Source organism: Eretmochelys imbricata, chromosome 10 (assembly GCF_965152235.1).
Source record: "Eretmochelys imbricata isolate rEreImb1 chromosome 10, rEreImb1.hap1, whole genome shotgun sequence".
NCBI classification, from domain to species: domain Eukaryota; kingdom Metazoa; phylum Chordata; order Testudines; family Cheloniidae; genus Eretmochelys; species Eretmochelys imbricata.
In genome coordinates, this window is record NC_135581.1 from 53,750,300 (window position 1) to 53,766,149 (window position 15,850).

General features: G+C 37.4%; 1 protein-coding gene across 4 annotated transcripts in view; it reads left to right on the plus strand.

Annotated features, from left to right (window-relative positions):
• The window catches only part of ICE2 (interactor of little elongation complex ELL subunit 2), a 68,940-nt gene that overhangs the window by 27,174 nt on the left and 25,916 nt on the right, over positions 1–15,850 (plus strand). For 3 of the 4 annotated variants that reach the window (XR_013347252.1, XR_013347253.1, XM_077827623.1), the window contains exons 5-9: positions 2,055–2,189; positions 2,486–2,608; positions 4,223–4,382; positions 11,117–11,301; positions 11,763–12,726. Coding sequence is in view for 2 of the 4 variants with exons in the window: in XM_077827623.1 (XP_077683749.1) it covers positions 2,055–2,189; positions 2,486–2,608; positions 4,223–4,382; positions 11,117–11,301; positions 11,763–12,726 (1,567 nt within the window). In the remaining 2 variants the exon portion in view is untranslated. The remainder of the gene's footprint in view (positions 1–2,054; positions 2,190–2,485; positions 2,609–4,222; positions 4,383–11,116; positions 11,302–11,762; positions 12,727–15,850) is intronic. The other variant, XM_077827625.1, reaches the window with a different exon arrangement.

Here is a 15,850-nt window from a genome sequence, read left to right on the forward strand (position 1 = left end):
TTTTCTGAGAGCTTTTCCCTCTCTGTGCTGATTCCAGTACAGCAGAACAACAAACGTTACCTATGGATCTCAAAAACAACGGTCACAGATGACTTAGCTGGCTTCTTGAAGAAGAAAAAAAAGACACAGATTTATTTTTTTTAAAGGCTTTTAAAATTTGGGGGGGAAAGTGTGGGAGATAGGAAGAGCACCGTAATCTGTTTCCCTGATTTTGTTTATTCCTTCCTCATCCTCTGCAGAACCCCCAAAACAAGATCATAGGAACTTTTAGCCACTTTCAAAATGATAAACTTATGGTATTTTATGCAGTGGAAAAACAACAGCAAAAAAAAAAACAACCAAAAATAAAAACCCATTAAGCACATTTGTATCCTATACTTCTTTGTTTTGTGTTTGTACAATGCCTCGCATTCTGAGGCCCTGGTACAGAACTGGAGCATGTAGGTGCTACCACAATACAAATTATATCTGAATACGTTTGTCCACCCCATACTGTTTTTTCTTATCAAGACTGGTTTCATTTCCCTAAAACAACATTTCATCCGTACCAGTAGTCTTGGTTCTATAATACTTCCAAGCTTTCTGGATCAGAGTAATACATAACGTGGTAAAGTACCAAATGCTTTTATGATAAATTACAGAATATACTTTCTTCTCTTCTCTTCTGGCAATTGATTAATTTAGTTAGATTGTTCAGAGTACTGATCTAGACAATCCTTTCTTAAATAAACCCATACTGAGCTCTGCTTTTAATACTTTTCACACTTATAGATGTTTTAATTCTTTATCATTGTTTCCAATATCTTTTCCCTTGGGAACAAGGCCTGCAGATGTTTAATTTTTCTCTATCCTCCCTTGATACCTTCCAAATATGGAAAACTAAATTAGTTCTTTTAATACTGCCTCCAGTCTTAAAACCAATGTATAACTTAGCCAAAAGCTTTCATATTCCCTTCCTAGTTCCTTCAGAATGTAATTTTTCCAAGTTTGGCATGTTTCCACCTTTTATAATTATAATGGCTTAATTATCTACTTTCAGCAACCGCAAAGCCTTTTTCACACACACCCCATGCAGAGAATCATGTCCCATTATCTGGTAGCATCTTATTTTCTGCTACCTTTATAAAGAACTCAGAGCTCTGGAAAAATTAGGGGATTAATGATGTAGTCTCACGCATTTTACAGTTGAAGAAACTGAGGCCTCAGAAATCTAAGACCAGCCTGAAAATGTGGTCCTTATACAAACTCCTGTTTTTGTAGCTGCAAATGGGTAAGTGCAGTTAAGGTTATTTAGTAGTTTCAGTACCTGATTTTTGGGAAAATCAAATACTTAGGCTTCCAAGACCTTAATGCGTTTGTGCCCACAATTTGTGGATATTTTTGAAGACCAATTTTTAAAAATGTGGACTCAGTGATTTGCCAAGGATCACACAGGGACTCAGTGCCAGATCCAAGAATAGAATCTACATCTTGTGACTTCCATTCCTGTCTGTTAACCACAAGATATTCCCTTTGTCTCTCTAGGTTCCTATCTCTTCCTCCATCACAGTGTTATATGAGCGCCTACACACCTCATAGAGTTCATAGAAGTTCATCGAATATCAGGGTTGGAAGGGACCTCAGGAGGTCATCTAGTCCCACCCCCTGCTCAAAGCAGGACCAACCCCCAATTTTTGCCCCAGATCCCTAAGTGGCACCCTCAAGGATTGAACTCATAACCCTGGGTTTAGCAGGCCAATGCTCAAACCACTGAGCTATCCCTCCCCACTTCTTTTTTGGGGCAGTGCTTTTAAAACAAACAACAAGCAGCCTTCTACCAACCTCAATTTTTCCTTTTTCCTCTTGTCACAAACTGTTAAACTGAATTCTAAAGAAGAATAAAGAAATATTTTTAACAAATCTATTCACAGAAATGGATGAAATATGCATTCTTTCTCATAGCTGAAAATACAGGCAGATGTAACTTTTGCAGCAGCATTCTAATTTTTATGAAACTGTTATGGTATTGATACATAGGCTTTGTAACATCCTTTTTTGTTTTTTTCCCCCTTTAGCAATTTTTACGTGCTTGTATTGGACATGTGAAGAAGTACCCTGAATTCTACATTCTCCATGAAATCACCAGTATCATGGGAGGCAAATTTAGCACAGAGTTGACCTTAAAGCTGGAGAAAAAACTACTTGCATTGGTAACATCTCCCTCTCTCTCTAAGTTCAGATATTATTTTCTGATAACCTGAATTAAACATGCATTACAGTATGTAATGCTACATTGATTGAGATCATTCTTCCATGCTTGGACTATAGGTTACAACTTGCATTGCTTTGGTAATAACTAAATTATTTTGGAGACTGGAAGGTAACCGTTCTGTATGAATATTTTTAAAATATGAGAATCTTACATTTTTAGAGGGAATTTATATAAACAATCAAAATGCCAACACTGATGCCAATAAATGTCTGATGCTGCTTTATTTTATTCAAGGGAAAGGCAAGATTTCTTAAAATATTGTCACCTGCCATGCATACGCAACTACAGCTATCCGTAGATTATAAAACTGTAGCATCTGTTGCAACTCCAGAACAGAGAGCTTCTGCTATGCATGATGTGAGTAACTATTGTTGTTATAATGTATGTAATAATGTAATTCACATCATTCTTTGTAGTGGTGTATGATCAATGTAGCATTTCTGTTACAACAATCATCCTCCCATTTTTAAAGTTTGAAATAGCACTAACAGCCTGATCCGATGCTCACTGCAGTAAATTCCGTTCACTTCAATAGACGTTGGATGAGGCCCTTAGAATGTGACATGCCAGCTATCTGTAACCTCTAATGAATTTAGATAGAGCTATTGTTTACAAGTACTCTGGTTAAGGATCTAGTTTTGTATTCATTTAAAAATTATCTTTTTTTTAATTAAAATATCAATATATATGTAATGAAAAGAGTTTGATTATACAAAAAAATTAGTTTACAAAGGATTTTTTTTTCTCCTAATGGAATTTATTTGTCACAGAATGTGAACTCCGTGTTTGAGTTAAATAGTTTATTAGGCTATATGCTAGATTATTTCCTGAAAAGATATCTTAAATTATTACTAGTATCCTTACATAAAGTGATAAGAAGCAGTTGTCTCCTATCACAAATGCCATGTGATGTGGCTTTTTTTAAAAAAAATATGTATTCTACATAACTTGTTGTACACTAATATAGGAGCTATGTTCATAAGTTATGCATTGACCATTCAAGAGACACAGAGATTTTGGAGGGTTGGGGCTTGGAAATGTCTGAGTTGCAAGAGAAGTCAGGATGAAACCATTAACATGTCCCATGGTTCATCAAAGGGTAGTCCTGCTGCTGTGAACTACATATAGTTCACTGGCAAGAACCTTGAAAGAAAGGAAGAAATAGCTAGTGGTTCCTCCTTCCTCACATTTTTGTACTGTCCTAAACTGCTCTTGAGTTCCCCACATTGCCAATTCTGATCATTCCAGCTCTCATCATCTCATCACCCCATGCCTCCAATTACAATATCCTCATGCTTGTGTAGACGCACGAGCATAATTCATGGCAAGTTTCATAATCTTAATTCTGCATTTCTTGTGTTTATCATATTTGGATTTTGTGTTTAACATTCTTGAAAGGTAATATTTACTCAGATCACTGATGTGTGCCTGCATATTTAACTTCACCATAATTTTTTTTTGTGTTGGAACTGCTAATGCTATTTCTGGGCCCATAAGGTGATGACATCTTCTAAATGTCAAGGATACAAGAGAATCCTATGATATTCTAATGAACAAGAAGAGTGATGCTCCATTAGTTGAAATTGACTCTTCAGTGTGTTGTGTTATATGCTTGTATTTGTGATTTATCTGACTCAAAGTACTAACTGTGTGTGTGAGAGAGAGAGATGTGGGGGGAGTTGTTTTGTTTTAAGTGTCATGCAGCTGTTTATTGCTTTTCTTTGTTCCCTTTTTTCCTGGTAATTTTTTGTGCTACAATATGTATGTAAAGGATGCAGAGAACACTTCTAGGGTCTTGCCTTAGTTTCTTTGATTCTGAACTCGAACGTTAATGTTGTGTTTGAATATTTGTTTTCAAATATTTTTTATTCAGTTATCTAAAAAAAACTGGATATTTTAATTAACTTGTTTTTGCTTGTTAATGTTTAAAATGTCATTGTTCATTTCTTTTTTTTTATTAATTTGTTTTAGGACATTAGTTTGGATCCAAATGCTGAAAAGCTTGCTTTAAAATATTGTCCACAAGTAGTTTTAAATAGTCAGTCATTATTTACTTTGTTGAATAATCATGGACTAAACTACAAGGAACAGTGGGAAATACCAGTTTCTGTTAAAATGATCCCTGTCGCAGGTACAGTATGTTTTGTTCACGGGGTTTGTGGTTTTTATAGTCACCTTTCCAGAGGTATGCAGAGAAGAGAATTTCAAAATCCTAATTGTCCAAATAGTCTTTCCCTACATATGCATACTTATGCTTATACATTGATTCCCTGTAACACTATGAATTATTAGCCAAATATGTGCTTCTGTTTTCATTGTTATAAGATTACTTAGGTGTTTCTTTTGCACCGCACCGCTATCTTGTAGCTTAGGATTCTTTTTAATGGTCTGAGATCTAACTTCTCAGTAATCATACTACACGTTAACCCTTCCACTTAATTAATCTAAGTGTGCAGGAAACATTTACAAGTTACAAAACCAGCTTTGTTTCTTAATGAGGGAATGGTAATTGTGTTTCAGATAGAGCATTCAGGCTTTTTAAGTTTTGTCAAATCAGTTTGCATAAACACACACCGACCAACAAAAAGAAGACAAGAGAAAGGAAAAATAAGAAAATAGTGCTCCTTTTCTGGTCTGGTGGTAGATGGGGATAGTCATTTTAGACAGTTTCATGGTGGGGTTATGGCTCTTTCCTTAGGCATACAGAGTCTGGTCCATGTAAATTCTCTGATTGGAAAGGGTGGATTAGAGGCACAATCTCATAGCTAGATGTAGTTTCCCCCTCTTTCCTGGTGACAGGAACCAGTGGCACTGCCATCAGAATGTTCAGGCAAAACCAAGTCTATCACCTAGAGTTCATTGGTAAAATCTGAGAAATTCCTTGACTTCAAGTCTATAGGCATGGCATTCATGACTGGCATCAGAAAATAAAGAAAAGCAAAGGGAAAAAATGAACACAAAATAAAACCAACAAAAGCAGAGAGAGGGATGAGCTTAGGCCCTTTTGGGTTACTCTGGTTTTTAGACTTGATCGGCCCATAGAAAATTACTCGGCATTCACAACAGTCTTTCTGGAAGTTTCTAGTAGCTTTTCTAACTGATTTAGGAGCCTAAATCTCAATTTCAGAGAGGATTTAAGCACTTTTTGGCTTCCAAGTGTTTAAATCTTTTTTGAAAATGAGACTGAGCCCTGGTTGATACTACAGAGTTAGGTTGACGTAAGGCAGCGTATATCAACTTAGCTCTGTAAGCGTCCACAGTAAAATGTAGCTCCTTTCTATGTAATTCACCCACTACAACGATTTAATAACTCTACCTTCGTGAGAAATGTAGTGCTTAGGTCGATTATAGTTAGGTTGATGCAGTGTCAGTGTAGATACTGCGTTGCTTATGTCGACTGCTGCTGCATTTCAGAAGCCTTCCCGCAATGCACCACGCTGACAGTTAAATCAGTGCAAGCGCTGCTGGTGAGCACATACATCACTGACACAAGGAGCGTAGTGTGGACATGCAAAAGCAATTTAATTACTGCGGTGACTGTATGTTAACGTAACTTAGGTTGACTTAATTTTGTAATGTAGTCATACCTTTAGGCTCCTGAATCAGTTAAGTGTTGCAATGATGTGTGCACTAAATGCCTAAATACCTTTAAAAGTTTAGGCCTAAATCAATTACACTCACTCTGTTAGAAGTAACCCAAGTCAATTGTTCCTATTGTCATGACCAATCTCAGTGTTTAAAACATTGGTTTTCAGCCTGTGGTCTGCGGACCTTGGGGGTCCACAGACTGCCTAAGATTTCCACCTTCATTAAAAAATTTTTACGGGTCTGCTAATAAAAAAAGGTTGAGAACAACTGGTTTAAAATAAAAGATTACTTCATACATGTGGCACACCTATCATTTCAGTGTCACTTTAGAAAGTCTACAGGATTTGTTCTTCTCAAGAGTATGTATGTTGCTCTTCCTTGCAAATGAACACCTACAAAAATGATGTTCCAAAACTTGAGAATTTTTGAATTTTTGACTCAGATATTGTGTGTTTCCAGTGTGTTTGATCATTTTGAAAAGCAAAAACCAATGACTTAAAATGAATTAATCAATATACCCAGACATACTGTAATCAGATTAAAAAATAAAACAAAACATGGATGTGATTTAACACCTCATATCATCTTCAGTGAATATGGTTTAATGTGTATCTGATATATTTTTGTCAACTGTAAAAGTGCAGTTATGGTCAACAAATTGACTGTAAAAATGGCACACCTTAATATCTCCAGTGTGTTTACTGTGTACTTATTTTTCTGACTGAAATATTTTTTTCCACCTGTTCGCCCTGGGGCCCTGGGAGACAAAGCTGGTTTCTAATCTAGTTCACACATCAACAACAGAATTATTTCATTTCAGTTATATAACATTTATTACTGTCATGGTGACCTATATCAAATGTAACAACACTATACACCAATACCTATCTCAGATAATTCCGTTACGTGAAAGCTATTAACTATATCAAAGAACAGCAAGACTCCTTCTGATGAAGCAGAAGGGGGTGGGGGGGTGGGGGGAAGAATCTTGTGATATTATTTGAAAGATGCCATCCCATCCCATAAAAGCCATTAGCTGTCTCAGAATTACATTTCAGTGTTGTACCATGATCTGCATGTTTGGGTTTTTCTTTCATTTAAAAACAAAGTCAGGGAGCATGAAAATTCAGCTATTTTTATAGCTGTGATTTTGGTGCTTCATGAGGAAGCAGCCATCTAGGATGCAGGTATCATGGCCTTTCTGCTCAATATTATTATGCTTTTCAGTTAAAAATCCGTTCAGTTAATATAGTTTAGCTGGAGTTATTAATTTATTCCATAAATTCATTGAAGGAAAACATGAGGCAGTTTTCTATAATAATCTGGAAATGAGCCAAGAAGGAAATTTCTTTTTCTGTAAAGAAAAAACGGTCCAGTTTCGTGGCAATTATCATAAAAAGTAAACTTTAAAAAAATCAGCTACTGAAGTTACTTCTCTGTTCTTAAGGAGAGAAACTGATAGTTTTTTAGACCTTGTCCTACCTTGTTACTGAGAATAGTAACAATCTCTAGAGATATTGCAATTAACATTGAGTTTGGACACGCTATTTTATATCACATTATTGCAGTGAAATGCCCTCCTTGTGTTCTAAAATTGTAAGCTGTGCTCTTTGTGAAGTAAGTAAATGTGTTCCTTGCAAATTTTATAAATTATAGTAATGTAGGGATGGTATTGAAGAATTAACTGTATAATAAGAGAGCTTCAGAAAAACATTCACCTATAGTTTCATAAAACAAATTAGTAAAAACTTCCTGAAATTGAAAGGGCCAGTGTTACAATGTACTGTTCTATAAATAAGTTAGGTTAGTAGAAGAAACTCCTGCCAGTAGAAAACACAAAAAACTTGTAGTTTAGTCTAAACTAGGTGGTCAAGCGATTTAAAAAAAAAAAAGTAATTGCGTCTCAATCGTGCAATTTTAAAAAAAGTAATCACATTTTAATCGTGCTGTTGAACAATAATAGAATACCATTTATTTAAATATTTGTGGGTGTTTTCTACATTTTCAAATATATTGATTTCAGTTACAACACAGAATACAAAGTGTACAGTGCTCAGTTTATATTTATTTTTGCATACAAGTATTTGCACTGTAAAAAATCAAAAGAAATAGTATTTTTCAATTCACCTACTACAAGGACTGTAGTGCAATCTCTTTATCATGAAAGTTGAACTTACAAATGTAGAAAACAATATAAAATTTTAGAGCCTGTAAGTCCACTCATTCCTACTTCTTGTTCAGCCAATGTCTTAGACAAACAAGTTTGTTTACATTTGCAAAAGATAATGCTGCCCACTTCTTGTTTACAATGGCATCTGAAAGTGAGAACAAGCATTCTCATGGCACTGTTGTAGCCGGTGTCACAAGATATTTATGTGCCAGATGTACTAAAGATTCATATGTCCCTTGATGCTTCACCCACCATTCCAGAGGACATGCGTCCATACTGATGACGGGTTCTGCTCAATAACAATCCAAAGCAGTGCGGACCGATGCATGTTCATTTTCATTATCTGAGTCAGATACCACCAGAAGAAGGTTGATTTTTCTTTTTTGGTGGTTCAGGTTCTGTAGTTTCCGCCTCGGAGTGTTGCTCTTTTAAGACTTCTGAAAGCATCGTCCACACCTCATCCCTCTCAGGTTTTGGAAGGCACTTCAGATTCTTAAACCTTGGGTCGAATGCTGTAGCTATCTTTAGAAATTTCATTTTGGTATCTTCTTTGCATCTTGTCAAATTTGCAGTGAAAGTGTTCTTAAAATGAACAACATGTGCTGGGTCATCATCCGAGACTGCTTTAACATGAAATATATGGCAGAATGCGGGTAAAACAGAGCAGGGGACGTACAGTTCTCCCCCAAGGACTTCAGTCGCAAATTTAATTAACACTTTTTTTTTTTAACGAGCGTCATCAGCATGGAAGCATGTCTTCTCGAATGGTGGTCGAAGCATGAAGGGTCATACGAATGTTTAGCATATCTGGCACGTAAATACCTTGCAATGCCAGCTACAAAAGTGCCATGCAAATGCCTGTTCTCACTTTCTGATGACACTGTAAATAAGAAGAGGGCTGAACAAGAAGTAGGACTGGTGGACTTCTTGAAGTTTTATATTGTTTTGTTTTTGAGTGCAGTTACGTAACAAAAAAAAAAATCTACATTTGTAAGTTGCACTTTCACGACAGAGATTGCACTACAGTATTTGTATTTGTATGGGGTGAATTGAAAAATACTGTTTTTTGTTTATCATTTTACAGTGCAAATATTTATACTCAAAAATAATATACACTTTGATTTCAATTATTACACAGAATACAATATAAATGAAAATGTAGAAAACATCCAAAATGTTTAATAAATTTCAAAACTGCTATTAATTGTGATTAATTTTATAATTGCGATTAATTTTTTTTGAGTGAATCTCCTGAGTTGACCGCGATTAATCGACAGCCCTAGTCTAAACCAATTAAGTCAAGCAAATACAAATTTTTTTGTTGGCAGATGAATCCTAGCAGAAGTTTGAATATAGGCTTCCCAATTTTTTTACGTGTCTACTACCTTCTGACCATTTTTTTACTTTGTTTCCTCCAGTTTGTTAAAGAAGTTAAAATGTTGTCTTGAGTCAGTGGATTGTGAATTGATGGTGATATGGAATCTCAAAATTTGGTGTGAATGAAAAAAAAATGTATTTTCTTCAATATTTGTTGAATACCCAAGGCAAATAATTGGGAGTTAAGTGGGTAGGGAAATACTTTGTCCCACCTCCCATTACAGTTGCTAACCAATTTTTACTTAGCTCGCAGTAAGCCGGGGTGTCAACCTGTCCCACAGCAGTCTACTGTGCATTCTGTTCATGTTGACCCTGGTGCTGTGCACTCAAAGTTTTTTGGTGTGCTTTAATCTGCTCCCATTTCAAAGTGGGACAGATCAAAGTGCACTGCAGAATGTTTTGCTGGCAGCGCCACATGGACGCTTAGGCTATGGCTACACTACAGCGCTTGCAGTGGCATGGCTGTACCGATGTAGCTGTGCCGCCGTAGCACTACCAGTGCAGACACCCTAAGCCGAAGGGAGAGAGCTCTGCCATCAACTTAATTACTCCAGCCCCCACAAGGGGCAGGAACTATGTCAGCGGGAGAAGTTTCCTCCTGGCACTTAGGTCAGTGTAACTTAACGTCGCTTATGTTTCTCAAGGATGTGAGTAACTTATACTGACTTAAGCTGCAGTGTGTACGTAGCTTTAGTGTGCAGTGAGCTGGGTGCAGGGTAGATTCACACCCCAGCTTGCTGTAAAATAAGTGTTCATGTAAACAAGCCGTGATAATGGGAATTCCATACCAGGGAGGGAGTTGGCAAGAGGGGATTGGAAGGAGTGAATACAAATATTTGCTTCATATACAAATACATGAAATTTGCAAAACTGTCTAATCTGTAACTGCATTGACTCAATGCATACCTATTTGATGGTTTTCACTTTAATCTGCAGAATGCTAAATTAACACTTTATCACTTAAAGGGCTCCCATCATGTGTGATGTTATCAAGAGGGTGGTCTTATTCTCTGAAATAACCAAACTCTTCAGTATACTTTTTTTGTTTAAAGTGTGTGTCTTACCTTCAAATGATTTTGTAAAGATTAATTTCACTGATTCCCCCCCCCTCCCCCCCGTAAAATTAACTACATTTTCAAGGGTATCTCCATTGTCTTCAGAGTAAGTTGTCTATGATATGAATGTTGCACTTAAGACAAAGTCTAAAAATAGGAGGGCATTACAACTGACTGTGGCTAAGGATATAGTTTAGGTTGCTGAACATTCCTTGCTGGTAATGAGACATGAAATGGAAAAAAACAAGCTTGACGCTCAGAGCCGTGGATCACTTTGTGAGGCTGGCAGTTGGAGAAAATATCTTTTTTTATTTGCAAACTGAACATACTTGATATGGGAATCGGTGAGATATAATGAATATGAGACCCCAAAATGCTAATTTTACAAATTAACTTTTCAGGATAGAACTGCACTTTTAAATAGTATGTGAAACTGAAGTAAGCTGTCAACCTATTGCATATTACTGCCATGGGGACCTGATAAATTTCACTTCTCCTAGATGTATTTGTTCCCCAACGAATAAGCAATAGAAACGAATTATTTTTTTCACCCTTTTTAATTTGACTGTAAAATGGTTTTGAGTACAAGTCAGAGGAACGAAGTTTAATATTTAAATTACCTAATGATTTTTCTTTAGAGTATGGGAAACGTAAACCCTGTCCTTCTCTTAAAAGGTGCCAAACCAGTCAAAGTGATTTATATCGACTCACCACTCCCAAAAAAAGAGATAACTGTGAGAGAGAAGAACCAGATTTTTCATGAAATCCCGCTGGACACTCTGACTTCCAAAAATTCAATTATTCCAGTCTCTGCTGTGTTGATGGACAATCCATTTGAGGAAAAGATGTTTCAGTGGGACGTATGTAGCTGTCTGTCTTTTCAAAAATATGCTAGCTTATTTCCTTGATCTTTGTGTTCTGCAGTAATATGGGGGGGGGGAAACAAGGTTCTCTCCATTATTATCACTGAATTATGGAGTGAGGTTTTTTTGAATGCATCTCTCTTTTCTTAAATGCTTCTGTCCAATCTAGTCTGATTACTGATGTGTGCCCTCTTTAAATATATTTGTTTGTGTGACTTACGTAGATGGCAGTTTTCATATTGTTTCTTCCCTTTATTCATATTTTGAAAGGCTCTTGTGACTCTTAGATTTAGAGGTGTTTTATACGTAAATTACTGAAATATTTTTCTTTGCGTCTTCAAAATAATGTCTGGTGGGTACAACATTTTGTGCATCTCTGTTGCATTGGATTTAGCAATTTGTTTTACTTTGCTGTGATGCACTTTATTGTTGATTTAATTTTTCTTTGTTATATGAAGATGCCTCCTGATGCTTGTCAATTAAGGAGGACTCAGACTCTGGACCACAGGGATCTAGACTTTGACAATGATGTCACAGAATTGGAGACCTTTGGAGCAACATGTAAGCCCTTGAAGACATCCAGAACGGAAAATCCTCCTGCTAACGTATGTAAAACTCTGTCAGACAAGCTAAAAATAGAGGAACAGTTGGTATCTATTGTAAGAGATGGTGCTGAAGAGGGAACAAGCAAAGTTAACGAGCAGGGATTTTCAGCATGTAGTAATATGCAGAATGTGAACAAGACACAACTAACATCATCGATTGGTGATGTCATGTGGCCTGATTGTGATGAAAATTCCTCCGTTAAAGGCCTTGATTCAGATGAAGTTGAGTTAAATGATGAGCAACATGGTGCGGCCACAAACAAAGTATTGGACAGTTGTACAAAGTTAAATACTTCGGCTAAAACTGATAGTTTCAAGAGAGAATCTGAAATTACAGAAGTAAATGAGACTCCCATTTCTTTTTGCAATAGTGATACTGATGAAGAACGTTTGATTATTGACACAGAATGTAAAAGTGTGGAATATTGCAAAGCAGCTGTGTTCAGTTCTAATCCAGACTCTGGAGCAGATATACCTAAATCACCCTTCCCAATACAAACTTCATCAAGTAGCTTGGCTAACTCTTCAGAAAGCCCAGACCAGAAGAAAATTGCTTCCAAAAAACCTTTCAAAAGGCTGTCTAAAGAATTTGACCCTCTTGGACAAATTTTGAAAATGCAAACTGAACTGCTTAAGCCGCCTTCCCCAAAAGCTCCTGAGCAGCCACTGGTAAATTGTGATAAAAGTTCTAATCCTACACCAAGCCTTGTGCCACCACCTTCAAAACCCACTGTAGCTTCCAGCGTGGAGCCTGCTGCAAATATGAGCAGCTTACCTAAACTTACATGGACTTCACATTTTCAGGGAGCTTCAAAGGGTAAGTGTTGTGGTCAGTGTATGCAAAGTTGGAAGGAGAATTTGATAAGGCAGCCACAGAAGCCGTAATTCAGTCCTGTTGAAAGCAGTAGTGGTAGCAAATGTGTTAATTTTTGAGGGTGGAGGAGAGGTGATGGAGCTTGGAACAGCACTTTATTGTGTGTGAGTGATAAGGAAAATCTTGGATGCTCTGCTTAAATGCAGAAAATGTGCAGAAAATCTTTGTAGCTATATTGATCCTTGATGGAAAATGTATAAAGAAGGTAAAATTTTATTTGATTTATTTTACTATTGAGCCAGCAAAAAAGAGTTACAGTACCTAAGCTTTCAGGCCAAGAAGGGACCCTGTCTTTCAACAGCTTCTCAAGCTTTGGGGGGACTCCAAATATTGTGTATCGTCACTCGTGGTCCATTAAAATGGCCATATTATTTGTAAAATATATTGAAATACATTTATTCTCTATCTCATTTATATCTTCACTAAAAATCTACGGTCTGATTATCATTTGTGCCAATGAGAATTAGTCCCTGTCACTGCATTACTACCCCATGTGCGTTTTTGTGGCAGAACACAGTGCTGTAGCTTCTCTGCCTCAGTTTTCCTGACAGAGTTTAGAATCCAGTTCAGAGGTTTATGTGACTCAGCCCTCTGGCCAGCTCGCTCCAAAAGTTCAAACCCCTTTAAGGGTAGCAGAGTCCGAAGTCCCAGTACAAACCAAACAAGTCTTTCTCCCAGTAGGGCTTAGTTCTCTGCTTCTTTTGGGATTATTTGTCTATTCATCCTCTGGTCTCAGCTCTAAGTCCCTGCACCCCTTTCCTTAAGGTAGGGCACCTCTTCTGTGGCCTGGCTTAACAACCATCAGCAGGTAACAGGTACTTCCAGAGTGTTCTTTCATCTTTTTATATTCCATTCAATTCAAAATGGTGGAAGGAGGTTTGCTTTACAATATCAAGTGCTGCTTTTCAGTCCCAAAGAAATTGTCTAATCCTTTTGTGGTGAAAATAAATGGACGGTGACATTTGGGTATTTGTGACCAAAGAAGGAGATGGGTATTGTACAACTTGTAAACAATAGGACATCATTTTTCTCTTCTTACTTTTGGTGTTAATGCTCCTGGCCATTGTGCCAGCAAGCCAGAATCAGCTGAGTAATACTGAATGAATGGGGAACCCCATAACTAAGAAGCAAGGGATAGAGGGCGGTAGTGGTTGAAAGTTAGCTCTTTGAGTGGTGCTGGCAATAGTAAAAGGAAGAAAACCTGGGGAAACTTTCAATTAAGCTGAAATGAGGGTTTAAAAAGGTAGTTTCGTCGACACCATTTTTTTTATCCAATTTTTTTTCATCACTCTAACCATATATTTACCCTTCCAGCTCAGGATGTAATTCCCAGCTCAGTGAGACATACCCATGCTAGCTGTGATCAGCCTAGGGTACTAAAAAAATAGAAGTGTAGCTGCAGTATCAGAGATGTTGGTGCACACTCGGAGCAGCGAGCCCTCATGCCGCCACAGCTACTCTTCTAATTTTAGCACACTATCTCAATCAGAGTGGGTATATCATCTCAACCTGGGAATTACACCCTCAGGTGTTCACACCTGCCCTCAGTCAGAGTGGGTATATCATCTCAACCTGGGAATTACACCCTCAGGTGTTCACACCTGCCCTCAATCAGAGAGGTACAAATTTGTTCTTTTAGTATCTTGGCTTTCACACAGTAAAAATATGAAATTCAAGTGTTTGGCACTTAGAACTTTGATTTCTCTAGCTATGCCAGCAAACCAATGCTGCTGGAGTTGTGCTGCCAAATGAAAGAATGGCAGTCATAAAGTGTTCAGTAAACCATTTGAGGTGATTCAAAATTATACGGTAATTCTGATAAACTTCCATACTTTTCTGTATCTTTTTTGGCAGCAGGCCTGGAGCAGACGCACAGATTATTGATTAATTCGTGATTCTTTTCAGTTCATGTCATTCAGATCATGTACTAGGAATAAATGATTTTGAAATATCTCTCTTTGGATGTATATCCTGTGTGTATAACTTTAATGTTGATCTAGATTTAATATTTTTTCACAGTGTTATATCAGTTTTTGCTTTGTTCTAAGATTGGCACATATTTCCACCTTTCCTATCTGTTACTCCTTCTTCAGATAAACGATTGATACTTAACCCCAGAAAAGTTTATATTTCTGTTTTTGTTTTTTAAACTCTATTAAAGGCATCATAAAAGAGATGCTGAATGAAGTTTTATTTACCTACCTAAAATTTAAGTTTTGGGGGCTGAACAGGCTGATGGGTCCTTTAACAAAGGTTCTTTTTAAAATCTCTTTAAAATGTACAGGAATCAGTTTAAATTTGATTTTGAAGAGCTGGATGTGATAGTTCATCCAGGCTACACTTAGCCCAGAGATACAGGGGCAAAAGTAGGTTTGTATGCCATCTCACAGCTCCTCAGTTTGGGGGTCAGTTAAGCATCCAGCGCTATTACATGGAGGTAACTCTCAGAAGGCATCATAAATAGATTTTTTGGCCCTTTTGTGTGCCCCCAGTGGATGGGCTGACTATCTGGCCTGATGACAGGTTTCAGAGTAACAGCCATGTTAGTCTGTATTCGCAAAAAGAAAAGGAGTACTTGTGGCACCTTAGAGACTAACCAATTTATTTGAGCATAAGCTTTCGTGAGCTACAGCTCACTTCATTGTGAAGTGAGCTGTAGCTCGTGAAAGCTTATGCTCAAATAAATTGGTTAGTCTCTAAGGTGCCACAAGTACTCCTTTTCTATCTGGCCTGAGTGTATGCAGGATGTCAGCATTTGAAATATGCATTGTAGTTGTAGTCATGTGAGTACTAGAGTCTTGGACAAGGTGGGTGTGACGTTCGTCTGGTGTTATCTGGACCAGTGATCTGCTAGGTCACTCCGATTCTTGACTCTGGGAGCCAGCCTTACCCTGCTCTGCTGTGAGAACCCCCACACCTGGGTTGTTCATGCACAGTCTCTGGCATGTAAACTGCTTGGATTGTGCAACCGAATGACACTAGCCAATATCTCCAGTCCCAGACACAACCCTAGGAACCTCCATCTTGCAGCGTCCAGTTGTGCCCGCTGGACGCTGCAAGCTTATGT